Genomic DNA, 14,273 nt, shown 5'->3' on the forward strand with positions numbered 1-14,273 from the left:
TCTCACACATGTTTACAGGGCTGCCAGATAGTTTTTATCTCCTGGCTATGTTTGTATCGCTCAGATCAATTTCATTCTCTGGATTTTACCTCTTTTTCTTTATCTGACACTGGTTATAATAAAGGACTAAGATATTTGTTTGCTGTTTTGCAGTTTATAGTCTAGATTTTTGATCTAATCAAAGGCAAATTCTACCAAAAGCAACATCATCATTAATAATCCTATTTTTTCTGGTAAACCATGGATTATAACTGAATTATAATGAGAAAGTACATGCGGCATTGCATTGTTTTCCCTGGTCCCGGGCAGCTCTGGAGAGCCTGGAATGGCGCTGCTTCTCGGCAGGACCGGGGCACCGCTTGTCCCGGGTGGTGCTTCGTTCAGCGCACTGGGTGGGGCTGGCTGCATTCTGTTGCCAGTGTGAGGGGCGAGACGAAGAGGGAAGGAATGCCCAATCTGTCCGCGTGGCTGGCTGGAAGGCTTTTATTGTCGCGGGGAGCTGCGATGGAGAAGTGCGGCTCGCTCCCTAGAGCCACGTGGACAAAATGGCGCTGGGACCGGGGGCGCACGGGATTTTATAGGGGGTGGGCTGAGGGGGGCGGAAGTCCCCCTTGCCCAATGGGGACAGGCACTGTGGCAGTGACATGGACCACGGTGACCAATGGGAACGCGACAGGGGTGGACACAGGGCTCTGGGGCGAATGGGGACGCGGGGATGGGGTAACTGACAGGGAAGTTTCAGGAAGGGACGGGGGATGGTTACTGGACTGACGTGGAGAAGCTCCAATGGCAGGCAGCCTGGAGCGAACCATCGCGGGGGGAGCAGGGGTGTACAAAGGGGTACACAGAAGCAGCTAACTTAACATTATAAAACCCCTAATCTGAATGCAACCCAGGATGAAACAAGTACATACTCATCTTCAAGTGAGCTTTTATTGTCTCAAGACTTGATTTCCATCTGTTTGTCTTGTGCTTTCTAGATACTCTGTAGTGCTATTTTTCTATTAACAACTCTTTGCTGTGTACCTATGGTGTATCTTACTAATCCATAGTCTTGAGTGATAAAGCAGCTCAGCCTCTTCAAACTTAAAAGTTTAAACAGACAATATGTAACTTTTCTTGTCCCAGGTTTCCCAATAGACATAAACTGAACAGTGGGAACTTGCTTATCTGAAAGGAAATGAGAAAGAGTATTCTTCTTGTTCTTATGTACATGTATCAGTGACCTTGTCTCTGCCTATCTTAAAATTAAATACCTGTGTAGACATGCTAGTAGATACAGTAGTCTTCTTCCAGGCATCGTCGCATAGAATCATAGAGTGGTTTTGATTGGAAAGTACCTTGAAGATCATGTAGTCCCAACCCCGCTGCCATTGGCAGGGACAGCTTTGTCTAGACCAGGTTGCTCAGACCTCCATCCAAACTGGCCTTGTACACTTCCAGAGGTGGAGCATCCACAGCTTTCTTAGGCAACCTTGTATGTAATGCAGTTTTATTCACTAAATAACTGTTTTTAATAAGTAGGTATGATATGACAGATAAAAGGAGCATATGAATCCATCTGCCTAGAAGTTCAGGTGGCCAGTAGCTATGTGTTCCAGTGTATCATCACCCTCACAGTAGAGTTTCTTCCATATATTTAACCTAAGTCTCCCTCTTTCAGTGTGTACCCATTCCTCCTTGCCCTGTCAGTCCTGTTCCTGTCAGAGAATCCCTCTTCAGCTTCCCTGTAGGCCCCTTCAGATACTGGAAGGTGTCTGTGAGGTCTCCACACAATCCTCTCTTCTCCAGGCTGAACAGTCCCAACTTGCTCAGCCTATCCTCATAGCAGGGCTGCTCCAGCCCTCTTACCAACCTCCTGGCCCTTCTCTGGACTTGTTTTAACAACTCCTTGTCAACGTGCTGGGGACCCCAGGGCTGGATGCAGTGCTCCAGTGGGAGCTCAGCAGAGCAGAGCAGAGGGGTAGAACCCCTCTCTCAATCTGCTGGCCAAAGCTGCTTTGGATGCAGCCCAGGATTCCCATGGCTTTCTGGGCTGGGAGCACTCACTGCAGGCTCATGGTGAGTTTTTCATCAGCCACCACCCCCAAGTCCTTCCCCACAGGGCTCTTCTCAGTCACTTCTCTGCCCAACCTGTGGAGCATCTTTGGGTGGCATCCCTTCCCTCCAGCATGTCCACTGCATCATACACAGCTTGGTGCTGAGGGTGCACTCAATCCACAAATCCTTCAGCCTTCTCTACTTCCTACAAAAGATTTAGAATTGAGAGAAGAAGTCCTAATTCCTTCTTTTATTTTGCAAAATGTATGCTAGTATACGGATTACACCAGGGAAAGTGATGTACTGGGACAAAACACAAGGAACTGTTCATTCTTTCTGCTCTCCTCGGTGTTGTTAAGGAAGGCCAATATTTTGTGGATTGGGTAATTGCTTTCTTTTCTAAAATGAGACATGTTTGTAATGGTGTCATTTAACAGCTGATTCAGGGCCAGATACATGTGCTTTATCTGCTGTTTCTTGCTTGACTCTGGATCTTCTTATATGTACAGAAAGCCAATTTTTTTATTATTGTTCCTGGCTCTTTGCTACAGTAATATTTGTGACAGAGATTCCCTTGATTAATTATATGGTGTGTATAAAAAGTGCTTTAAACAGTCATCTGATGATTTTTTAAAACTTTTTGACATCTTTCCTGTTCTGTGAGGTTAAATAATAGATAGACAAAAATCATTTAGCTTTCCTTAATGATTGTCATCCCTTTACTCCATGGTAGTCCAGCAGACCTGCCAGTTCTCCCACTGTCTGTCTCCCAGAAGATGTATGTCTTCTGATGCAATGAAATACATTTCTTCTCTTTGCATGCATGTTTGCTTGCCTGCTCTTCATCTAGCTTCTGCCTAAAGGTTGTGATTCACTGTCTTTTGACAATGTCACTTGAGTGAGATTTCCAGGAAGAAAATGCATTTTTAGATACAGAAAACCTTTCAAAAATTCTTACTTGGGTGATCCTGATTTTCTTCTTTCCTTGCTTTCCAGTTTCCCTTATTGTGTGTGTTCATCCTGTGACTCCATGCTGAGTCTCAAACTTCTGAAAGAACTTAAAGCTTGAGGGGATTTAAAATTAGTTTCTCTCTTTAAATTTCCCCTGTGCTAGGGTTTGGTTTCACTGTTTTTGACATGATTCTTACTTTGAGGATGCCAGAGTTAATTATATAAATTGTCACTGCTGTTCAGTGACTTAAGTGTAGCTACCACTTCCATGGGAGAGAACTTGGTGGAGCAAGTCCTTTAATGATCTTCTGGCATACAAGGTTGTTTCTCCAGTCTGTCAATCTGAAAGGTTAACCTTGCCAGGAGAAAAAAGCAAGACATAGGGGAAAGCTTGCATTTTCTTCTAATCTTTTTTTCTTCTCCTTTCCGTTACCATTTTTGTGGGATTGCAGCGTTTTTGCAGGTGAGCAGTAATTCCCTTTAGAGAAAAGAGCTAGAATCTTCATCTGCCCAGCTGAGAGTATGGAGACTGGGGACAGAATATAAAAGACTTGTCATGGGTGTGCTTCCTTTGTGAATTACAGCCTCCTTCAGGCAACCCAACCTGTGCCTCAGAGCAATAGCCCTAACCAGGCTGCTTAGGCAGACAGTCCAGCCCTGGCATGGGCCACCCAACTCTGCTGTCATTGACCACGAGGAAGAAAGTTACATCACTTAGAAAACACTTGTGTGTGACCAGGGTGATTAAGCACAAACAGGTCAAATATTTTCTAATTTCTAATGTCCTCTAAATATTTTTCTTCGTATAATTGTAATAAGCAGTGGTGTGGTTATTTCCCCTGCCTCCAAATGCTGTTTTCCTGACTGTCCTTCTGCAATGTGTGATGAGCATTTATTTTACTATAAGCCATTGTCAGGCCAAATCTGAACAATTCAGAACTTACTAAAATGTCACGAGCTATGAGAAATGCTTGTCCTGTCTGGAACACACCTGCAAAGAATTCTAAAGTCTTAAGAAAAGTACTGTCTCAAATAACGTAGCTACTTGTAGCCCTAGGTATCGGATTTTACTTTATTCAGAAGGGTAGGTTCTTTTCCTAAATGATAATGCCTTTCTCTCCATGAAGATTGAGACTTTTTCCCCGTCCTGGACATGAGCTGAGCTGTTGACTATCTGCCTAGGTAAAAGAAAGGGTTTGCAAGGTAAATACCTGTTGTCCACTGTCATGGTTACAACTCAGGCTGTTTCAAAGGGTAAAGAAAGGAGCAAGGACGTTCCAGGGGAGGAATGCAGTGTAATCTTTCGCGCTGAAACAGACAGGTGCAAAGCCTTTTCAGACCTTCTGATTTTGGTATTGTTCTTGAGGAATCTGATTAATTTTGACAATGAAAACTACAAAGCACTACTCTACAAGTACTGAATTGCTTTGGAAACTTCAGCATTTGAGAACCGTTGTTTTCAATTGAGCCAGAACATATTGTCCCCCACCCTCAACCCAATAATCCTTTCCCAGATAAAGAAATTTAAAAATGTTTCGTTTCACACCAAAGATACAGACACCCCTATTTGCTTTCAAAATTTAAAAGAATCTATAAGTAATTTTTTTTAAAAACAACAGCTTTGAACAACAAAATCACATCTTCAAAGCATGCAAGAATAAAATACTTCAGAGATTTTTCAGGTTTTCTGCTAAAATACTCTGAACTGACCCAAATTTGCAGAACATTTTTGAATTAGTAAGCCTGCACTGGTTTTAGTCCCTCTTGCTAAAAAAATAATCTCAGCAAAAAGAGAATGGAAGAAGTGCTGTCATTTTCTGTGTCCATAAACTGTCTGCTTCAGTTGTGTGATAGTAAGATTTGCGATCTGCCACATGTAGGGAGAGAGAAAGTAGTTTGTTAACTGGCTTAGCAGTATTCAAGAAGGTGTACATATTTGGTCCCTAAGAAGTCTGATTCTTGAGATTTTATTTTTTGTTCATGGCATTTTACCAGATTTACATCCAGTTAAGTTTTTTTTTAAACTTATACAGCTGCTGTTGTCTCACTGCAATTGTCAATCTCTAAAGTACCCCTCTTGTACCTCTGTTAAAATGTCATGTACAAAGTTGAAGATATTTTTTGTCTTTTTGAAATAAATTTTAAAGATTGAAGGTTAAAAATAGTCCATAGCTTAAATTATTCCCTTGTGTTTTAATTGCCTTAATTTCTCTGAACTTTAATGAGACTATTCTATGTCTTTAATCTTTCTCACTAACCTGGAAACTGGCAGGCAGCCTTTCAGCCATAGCCAGGGAAGCTGTCACTTTTAAAAAGTTTGTTAGTTAGTTGCATCCTCCATAATACACATACTTTCTACAGTGAAGAAAAAATAAGCCTTGGCTTACAGGTTTTGTATATTTTAGGAAATCATATCCTCCAGAAAAATAAACAAAACCTGTAAGTGTATGTATGTTTTCTCTGTGAGAATTCTTTTTTTCCCGTCGTAGAAACAGCTGTGTGACCAAAATATCACAGGTTTTTATTCTATTTCCTGACTTTACCTTATGCTAAAATATGCCAACATTTCATATTCCCAAAAGAAAAGTGATATTTTCCTGAGTCTCAGTTTTGTGCATAACTGCCCTGAATTTGTCTGATTCAGTAAAAGCTGTTTTTACAGAACAGAAAATCTACATTTTTCTCATCCTTAATGCAAAAGGAAGGCAACAGGAAATTATTTGTAAAAATAAATTCAGCAAAAAAAAAAAAACATAAATAGGGCAGGAGCGAGGAAGTTCATTACAGTTCATATACTATAAGACATCCAACATTTTAAATGTTTGTCCTCTATCAAAATGCAGTAGAATTCAAATTTTACATTTTTGTAATGTTTTCCATTTGATGCGTCTTTGCCTTTCTTCTGGTTTCCATTATTTCACTTGGAGCAATTCAGATCATTCTGCAAACAAGCTAATTCTTTCTTGTGGGAATTAAGTTATACAGTATTGTTTCTTTGGTATTTGAATATCCATCTGAAATACTTGAGTGCTGAGTACCACGTATGATGTTTTTTGTAAGAATTGCCAAATTACACATTCTTATTCCTTAAGAATATTTTGAGTCAAAATACTAGATATTTAGAAATTGGCACTCTGAATATTCAGTAGATGACATGTTTGCTGTGACATTTCATATGTTTGCTGTGAAATTAATTAGCTTTAATAGAATGAGCCATGCAAATGAAAACACCATCCATGTACCAGTTAAATGTTAGACTAAATGAAGGACAGTGTTGGTGTTTTGTAATAAATATAACAGATTTTAACACTCTTTCCTCGCTTTTCTGTAGCCTTTTTCATGTGCTTATCCTGAACCTAGCCATTGTAGGAGCTGGAGTAGCAATGGCAAGATTTTATCCAAATATAGGAGGTATCATAAGGTGAGTGTTGTTTGCAGAGAGCTTCCCTGTGGTATTCCTACATTTGTGTCTTGATGTTGAAAAAGAGCGTTAATAATTGTACCTTTATATTTTGTGAAGCTTATGCCTTCTTAATTTGTAAATAATGATTTGGTGTGTAAACAATCAGCTGGCAAAGTTCTGACGTCTGTTATTGTGTCTCTCTGTCTGAGGTGGTTGAGTTTTACTGGAGCTGTATCTTAGGACCTTGCAACTCTACTCATAAAAGAATATGGTGCCAGAAGAAAAGCATTGTTATTGTGTTCTTCTCCCATGTTTCTATTTTGTATTAAGACCATTTGAACCTGGATTGAAGGTCCATAATAAAAATCCAAGAAAACAAGTAACTTTAAAAGGAAAAGTGGCATCAAAGTTGTGCCTCTGAATGATATCTTAAATTTACTCTGTTGATGAAAAACTAAGATTTCTATAATTAGAAAATATTAGGGGAAATAATAAGGAGTCTTACTTTACTGTGTTTGGCATCAACATATTTATATGCATTGTCATTTATTCTTGGTTTGCATATTTCCTAAAGTAACCAGGAGAGGGAGGTGTTTAGAAATACAGAAATCTGCAATTATAAAACCAGAATGACAGGTTTATGTCTGACCAAAGTAGCAAAATAACTTACTTTCACTCAGTGGCTGATCTTTGAGGGTTTTCCCCATTTCCTCTTTTTCTTCTATCTCTCCTTGTAGTATTTTTTTTTTTTGTATTCCAGTAATAGAGATGGTCAAGTTAATTGTCGTCATAGACTCTTAGAATGAAAGAATGGACCTTAAGGTTGGAAGGGACCTTGAAGATCATCTAGCTCTAACCTCTTGCCATGGGCAAGGAACACCTGCCGCTAGACCAGGTTGCTCAGTCCCATCTACCTGGCCTTGAACATTTCCAGGGACAGGACATCCACAGCTTTCCTGGGCAACCTGTTCCAATGTCTCAGCACCCTGACAGGAGAGAATTTCTTCCTGATACCTAATTTGGTTAAACACTGTGTAATACGTGCCTCTGTTTGCAAACTGGTGCTTATCTTTTCTAATATGTCTGTATTGTGCATAGTAACCAAACATGTTGAACAGTGGATTTCCAGCAGATAAATTGTCTTTATACAGTCTAACTTCCATGCTTGCAAGTTAGACTGATCGTTCCTTAGAAAGGAATGTTCAAACATATGAAACAAAATATGTTGTTACTTAATAACATTTGCTGCTTAGTAGGTGAAAATAATGAGAACATTTTTGTAAGCAAAGGGATAGGTTAGAAAAAGAACAGTTAAATGTTTCCCTTGCTGTGGTTGATCATGTTATCAGAAGGGCATGTTGTTCCTTTTGGGTCTGAAGAATGATTTGCCAGAAGCTCATTAAATAAATTAAAATAAGAATTGCAGATTCAGGAACATTTCTGTATTTAAATGCTTTAATATGTGTTCTCAGATGGCTGGGTGCAGTGAGGTTTGCAGTTCTACCAGTAAATGATGTGTAACAGAGGATGCACTGTCCAGTCTCTTTCTGTTGCATGTTGACAGATTTCCCCAAAGAAAGTAGAAACATCAAATCTTAAGTAAGGGATTTGGTCCCCAACAGCATCACAGGGTGTGATTGAAAGGACAGAGCCATGTCAGAGTGCAGGTACAAGCACTTTGTACAGAGGGGGCTGAACAATACAGAGTGGTAATGAAGTGCTAGAGAAAGAGGTAGAGGTCAGTAAGGAACAGAAATTAATGTTTAGCAATTGCAGATAGTCAGTATTCATCCAGATTGTTCATTGGTTTGGTGGGGGGAAATGACAAGAAATAAGAAAAAATGCAAAGCATTCATTCTTCTTTTTTTTTTTTCTTCCCCTCTTCTCTCTCTTTCCTTAGATACTCTGGAGCAACATGTGGTCTGGCCTTTGTGTTCGTGTATCCATCACTCATCTACATGATCTCCTTGCACCGTGCTGGGCAACTGACGTGGCCTGCACTGATTATTCACATCTTTATAATCCTCCTTGGACTGGCTAATCTGATTGCACAATTCCTATTGTGAAAACTCCCCTTTCTCCAGTGGTTGTCACAGTTGGTACTGCAATATTTGGCAACAGCCTTGAACAACACTGTGAGGCATGAGGACTGGTCCTCAATGGGAGGATCTTGAGAAAAGCTTCACCTTTGAAACAAATTCAAAACACATCATTCAAGTGCTTTACAGGAAACATGTCTTGCTTCACTGAAATCACAATCTTATGAGAAGTGAAATGGTTCGCATTTGATTGATAGTTCTCCTAGTTTTGTTGAAGGTACATCAAAAATTAACGATGCTTAAATATTTTAATATTTTACAGCACATTTCTCCAAACACAAAGCTTCCAGCCTCAAGCTGTGGAAGTCTTTCCTCCAAATGAACTGTCCTTACCTTGATTAGCAGACATGCTTTCTCAGTATTGTTCAGTGACTCTTTGAAATGCTCTTTTTTTGCAGTTATTTTCCTGATTTGTTTGGAAAATGAAGAATTTATTGTCTTTCTTCTTTTTTTTTAGGTTAATTTATAGTCACTTGGGTCAAAATGCACTCTTAATTTTGAATACACTATTAAATTGTTTTGGCAATATTTTTCCTCTAGGAAATTCCAACAACGAGAAACAATAAACTCATGTTTCAGTGTTTTATTCAGAACCAATATGTACACAACTTATTTGTGATCTTACCATACAAAAAAGCCAGGAGGATAAAAAAAATTAGAAGAAGACAATTAAAATCCGTATTCCAGGCTTGACCTCAGTTCAACTCTGTTACTGGGCTATTACGTGCTGTGAAGTTGTCTTGTCATGAGTTACATGTGGTTTTTATGAATGCATGGTATACACAGCATTTGTTCATCACAGACCTGTTCTTGTAGGGTCTTCCTCTGGTGGTCTCTTACTTCCCTACTACATATGTTACTCTAGACATTTTGGATGTGAGCATTTTGAATGTGACAAAGCCAACAGTCTTCAGAATTGTGGATGAAGTGAAACAATTTAAGTTCTAAATTATTTTCAACAAAAGCTGGAAGATTCTGGAAAGATTTTGTTGTGGAGTTGTTTTTTTTTTTAAACTTGTTTATGACTTAAGAGGGTGCACATGCATAAGCACATAGATACCTTCATCTACCTGCTGTAACTCTGTGTCTTAACCCAAAACATGCCTTAATTAAGTTGCCAGATACTAGTGGAATGTCATTTTTGTGGTTGGAGAGAGAGTAGAAGCTCCTCTTTGTGCAGATTTTCAGTGCATTAAAAAAATCAACAGATGTAGAATAATTGAAAGAGAGCTCTGAGCAATACTAAATTCCAAAGTAAGTAAAAGAAGAAAAAAGTTGGAGTGGTGCAATGTTTGTGAAGTAGGAGTTGGGAAAGATAACTACATTGTAGGGTAAGAGTTCATATTTTCATCAGAAAGACAGTGAAAAACATAACCTAGGTTATTACCATGCTTCTCTGGAAAATTATGTGAATTTTTTTAGTGATAATGTAAATCTACTTGTTTTATTTGGGCTCTTATAGAAGACTGTTTTAGCTCTGTGTTACAGAGATAGATTCTTGCTGCACTGTTTATTTATACAAGCCTGTAAAACATTTGATTTGAATTACAAACTGGTAAGCATTAGAGTGATAGCAAATATTTCATTACATTGTCATCTCCTGAAGGACACTTTCTTATAAGAAAGTATTTTTTAATTTTACTATATGCAGTTGAGATTTTCACAAGCATAAAAAGCAAGTCAGGAGTTTCTAAGTAGATTGGCATTTTCAGGGATTCTCTTCTTTGTCAGCATCCTGAGTTAAATAATATCTTAAAATTTAATGGAAACTTAAATGCCCTAAAACACCAGAGGTAGATTGCAGTGTCTTTTTTTGTGCAAGTACAAAATGTAGTTGTTTACAAACACACACTTCATCTGCAGTGATGGCCAGCTAATTTCACTTCTTTAGATTCTGTGTTCCAGGATATCATCATGTAGTTTAGCAAAGCAAATAATGTAATATATTGACCCAGTGGTGTATTTTGAGATATCATTTTTTACCTTCTCACAGAAGAAAAATAATTTCATCTGGAAATACTGAATTATGTCTTTATACTTGAATTTTACTGAAGTAAGCTGTGAGGTGAAACACTTCTGGCTCTGGGCATTGACTAAGAATCTAAGGTTTTCTTCCTAACACTACCAGGCTCCTTGTTTGGCATCATCCCTAACTCATTGTGCTCTGACAATCCAACCCTCCATTTTATGTGATAACTCAGTGATGCTAACTGAAATTTTTGTTGCATGAGATTTGAGCAGCTGCAGTCAATCCTCTGTGCTGATACCATCATGCTAAAATCCAGATCTCAGGATACATAAGGCATTAACCCAGCATAACCTTCAAACATTGCCAATGCATTAAGTAGCCTGGGGAATTCCCAGGAAACTCCAAGAACAGTTGTAGACATGTCTGTGTGGTGAATTTGTGGACATGTCTGTAGGTTATTACACACTTTGAACACTGATGCCAAGGGATTAGTTTTTCAGTGGGAGTGTTGTGATGAGCAGAATTATTTTCTAAAGATAAGGACAGATGCTATGGCTTATAAGTGTGTCTTCTCTTAGGACATGAGAAAGAACTATCTTTCCTATATGCTTGCACTAATCTCATTGCCATCTCTGTAATGGCCTAGCATCATTTTGTAATGTTATTGTGGCCCAGATTCTTCCTTTCACCTTCTAGTGGTCTTCATAATTTCTCCTATGTTTACTGGTTCTAAGTTTTTCCTTTGTTCTTCCAGTTTCTCATAGCTGCATCTGTTCCTACAAATAATTTTTTTTCTGTTCTGTCTGGATTGGCAATGTAATGCAAATGTATTAAATTATGTAGCTCGAAAGACCTGTGCAGCAAATATGAGCATTTGGGATTCAAACATTGTGTCATGTGAACAGAGGGTCTCGTGAAAGATATTTTTTGTAACATTGGCTGTTTTCTTAGAGGGTCAGCCTTTCCAATGCCTGGTATAAAAATACATGAAGATAACCGCATTTGGTTGCAACACTGAACTCTTTGTCATATTGATAGCTTGCCTGCCCAACCTTCAGGCTGCTCCTTTCTCCACCAGGCTTCTGTGCAAGCGTTGTCTTCTTTTACATGCTCATAGAGCCTTTTTTTCCATAGGGAGTTGCTTGAGAGTCCGAAGGTTGCCAGACCATTTGGTTCCCCATTACTGCTCTAACCTGGGATCACCCAGCTTTGAGTACTCGACTCTGGGCAAGTGTTAATGAGCGTGCAAGGATATGTAGTCAGCCCTAAGGCTGATTAAACTATTTTGTAGAATTTACTACACAAAGTTTATATCCATCCATCCATGGATGTCTGGAAGGCTGAGAGGCAGCAGCAGTATACCTGAGTTACATCACAGCTGGAGCTGTGGTGGGAAGGAGGAGAGACTTCCTGGAATACTGACACAGTCAAAGCTAGGATGTACCGTCTGCACTATGGGAAGTCCTAGAGACTCCTGTGTACAGGAGCCAGACTGATGCTGCAATCTCCAGGTTCTGCAGTTAAATGGTAGTGAGGGAAGTGAGAGAGATGGTAGCCTCTGGAAAGCATGTTTTTGCTTTACAGGATGTTGTGCTTCAGAGGACAACTGCACTAAACATCTGTCACCTTTATAGCAGATATGAAGATACCAACCTGAGGAAAAATTAGTAATGGGAGAAGGATTAGTGCTTGGCAATAACTGGTACTGCTACCAACAAAACAGTGTCTCACTTTCCTTCAGCTGGAGGCAAAAATTAATTCCTGTGGGCAGGTGCAAAATCTGGGAGCTGTCTTCAGAAAAAAATATGCTATTTTAGTAGATTTTTCAATAACTTCTTAATAGGAAGTAAAATACTAGTGATAGACAAAGCACTGATATGTTTGGATTAGCTGATTGTACTGTGCTTAATGGGGGAGTGCAGTGTAAGCTTTTTCCTCTGAGTTGGTATTCTACAAGACTGGGACCATGATCAGTGTGTTCAATTCCTTTGCACTTGAGAACACCATTAAACTTCTCTTGGAAAGGAGCAAGACTCAACTTGCCAGGTCATTGCTACCTCTGCCTGCTGTAATTTCAGATGGTGGAACCAGTGCCACATAACTGTTGCTCTGTAGTTTGTATTTCCAACACCAGATGATCCAAGAGGGGCAGGAAGGGTCTCTCTTTTTTTAAAAATGTACCTAATTATGGCTTTTCTTATATACCTCCTTTTTGTAATCCTGAAATAGATTAAGCAGTATAGATGAAAAATGCAGCTTTTTTTTTGGTCACATCTCAGTATGCTTGTACTGCAGCTTGTCTAAAGCTCATTGAATTATTTCCAATAGCCCAAAAACTGTTTAAAAACTGCTGTCCATCTGTTTCCTTTCATAATTGTTTGAATGGCCTTTTTTTCAATTCTGTGAACATTGTTAACTTCTGACATTTCATTAAACTGTTAGAGGAAGTTGAGATTAGTCAGGTCTTTTCAAATCAACACAGCAAAGTCATTCAGCTGCAATAGGAGGGGAGGAGGAATGCCCACACATTTGAGTACTAGGCTAGATACCAAATGCCATACCAAAGAGAGATATTGCCCTACTGCCCATCTGGCTTCTCTTAGAGCAAAAGAAGTTGATTTACAAAATTACCACAAGAGATTCAAATTACAGGCCTGTCATGGGAAGAGAGGAAAGGCTGTTTGCTGTTTTTTTTATTTCTCTCTTCAATTAATACTTTTTTTTTTTACACTTTTTTTTTCTTTATAATAATAAGAGCCCAAGTTAGCCTAAGTTAACTCTAGTACATCCCTTCACCTTCCAGCCTAAAAGTTCAAGGAATCTGGCTGGTACAGAATGACAGAGATAATGAAGATGATTTCCAGGAACACTTTGTGCTGGCTTTGTGTGTTTGGAATTTGGAAGAGCTCATGGTTACTCTGCATTTCTTCTATAGAGGTGTAACACTCTTCACTAAGGGAAGGCTGAATCTCACCTACCCTGTCTGCCATCCTTGGGCCTGAGGGGGAGGATTTGCATGACTAAAGTCCTCTGTTATGGAAATATAGCTGCTATTTAGGGTACAGCCAGATTCACAACAATAGACAAAAGATCATATCCTGCCTCTGTGAAACTTGCCATGAGCAGATTACTCTTGACTGGTGTTCCTAAGACTAGATTTATTTTAGCCTTTGAAATAATTCCAGCGTTTATGATGCCATTAGCTCCCTATTTTTACAGGGTTGGCTCAGGTTCAATTGTCATCTTGTTTGTCCTCTTGATACACTGTATACCAAAAGAGTGCAAAGTTAGGGGTAAACTGTATAGCCAAACTCCTGCTAATTGTGATTTCTTTTCTGAATCATTAGTCATGGTATCAAAGATGTAACAAAATTTGCTATTGCTGCAGTGGCAGGAAGGTGCTGCATTTTTTAAAACTAACTGATCAGGCCTAAAACAACCTTCGTCTATAAAAATATGGAAAATATGAGTTGCAACTGCATGAACTGTTCCTGCTTTTACTATAACATAAGTTTAGTTAAAGGATAACAGAAGGGGACAGTTTTTGCTCTCTGAGTGCACTGTTATATAACTTTCTGTAGGCAGCCAGGTACCACATTATAGCAATTGTAGTAAGTGATGGGCTTCAGCTTCTCCAGAAATAAGCTCTTACCTGAAGGTGCACTTTTTTTCATTCCTTTCCTGTCTGTTTTCACAGATAACTCATGCCCCAGTGAACCCCTTTCAGACAGGTTTATTCACCTGATTTGCACCTTGGTAATAAATTGCTATTTAGTGGTATCAAAGGAGAATGTAAGTGACCACAAGCTAC

The 14,273-nt window shown here is 39.1% G+C and overlaps 1 protein-coding gene across 5 annotated transcripts in view; it reads left to right on the plus strand.

The window, feature by feature from the left end:
* SLC38A9 (solute carrier family 38 member 9) overlaps positions 1-9,191 on the plus strand; it is a 44,295-nt gene extending 35,104 nt beyond the window's left edge. For all 5 annotated transcript variants that reach the window (XM_054003964.1, XM_054003962.1, XM_054003965.1 and 2 more), the window contains 2 exons: positions 6,323-6,412; positions 8,295-9,191. In XM_054003964.1, the coding sequence (XP_053859939.1) occupies positions 6,323-6,412; positions 8,295-8,460 (256 nt within the window). In that variant the 3' untranslated portion in view covers positions 8,461-9,191. The remainder of the gene's footprint in view (positions 1-6,322; positions 6,413-8,294) is intronic.
* The last annotated feature ends 5,082 nt before the right edge of the window (positions 9,192-14,273 follow it).

The sequence above is a fragment of the Vidua macroura genome, chromosome Z (assembly GCF_024509145.1).
Source record: "Vidua macroura isolate BioBank_ID:100142 chromosome Z, ASM2450914v1, whole genome shotgun sequence".
Lineage (NCBI taxonomy): Eukaryota > Metazoa > Chordata > Aves > Passeriformes > Viduidae > Vidua > Vidua macroura.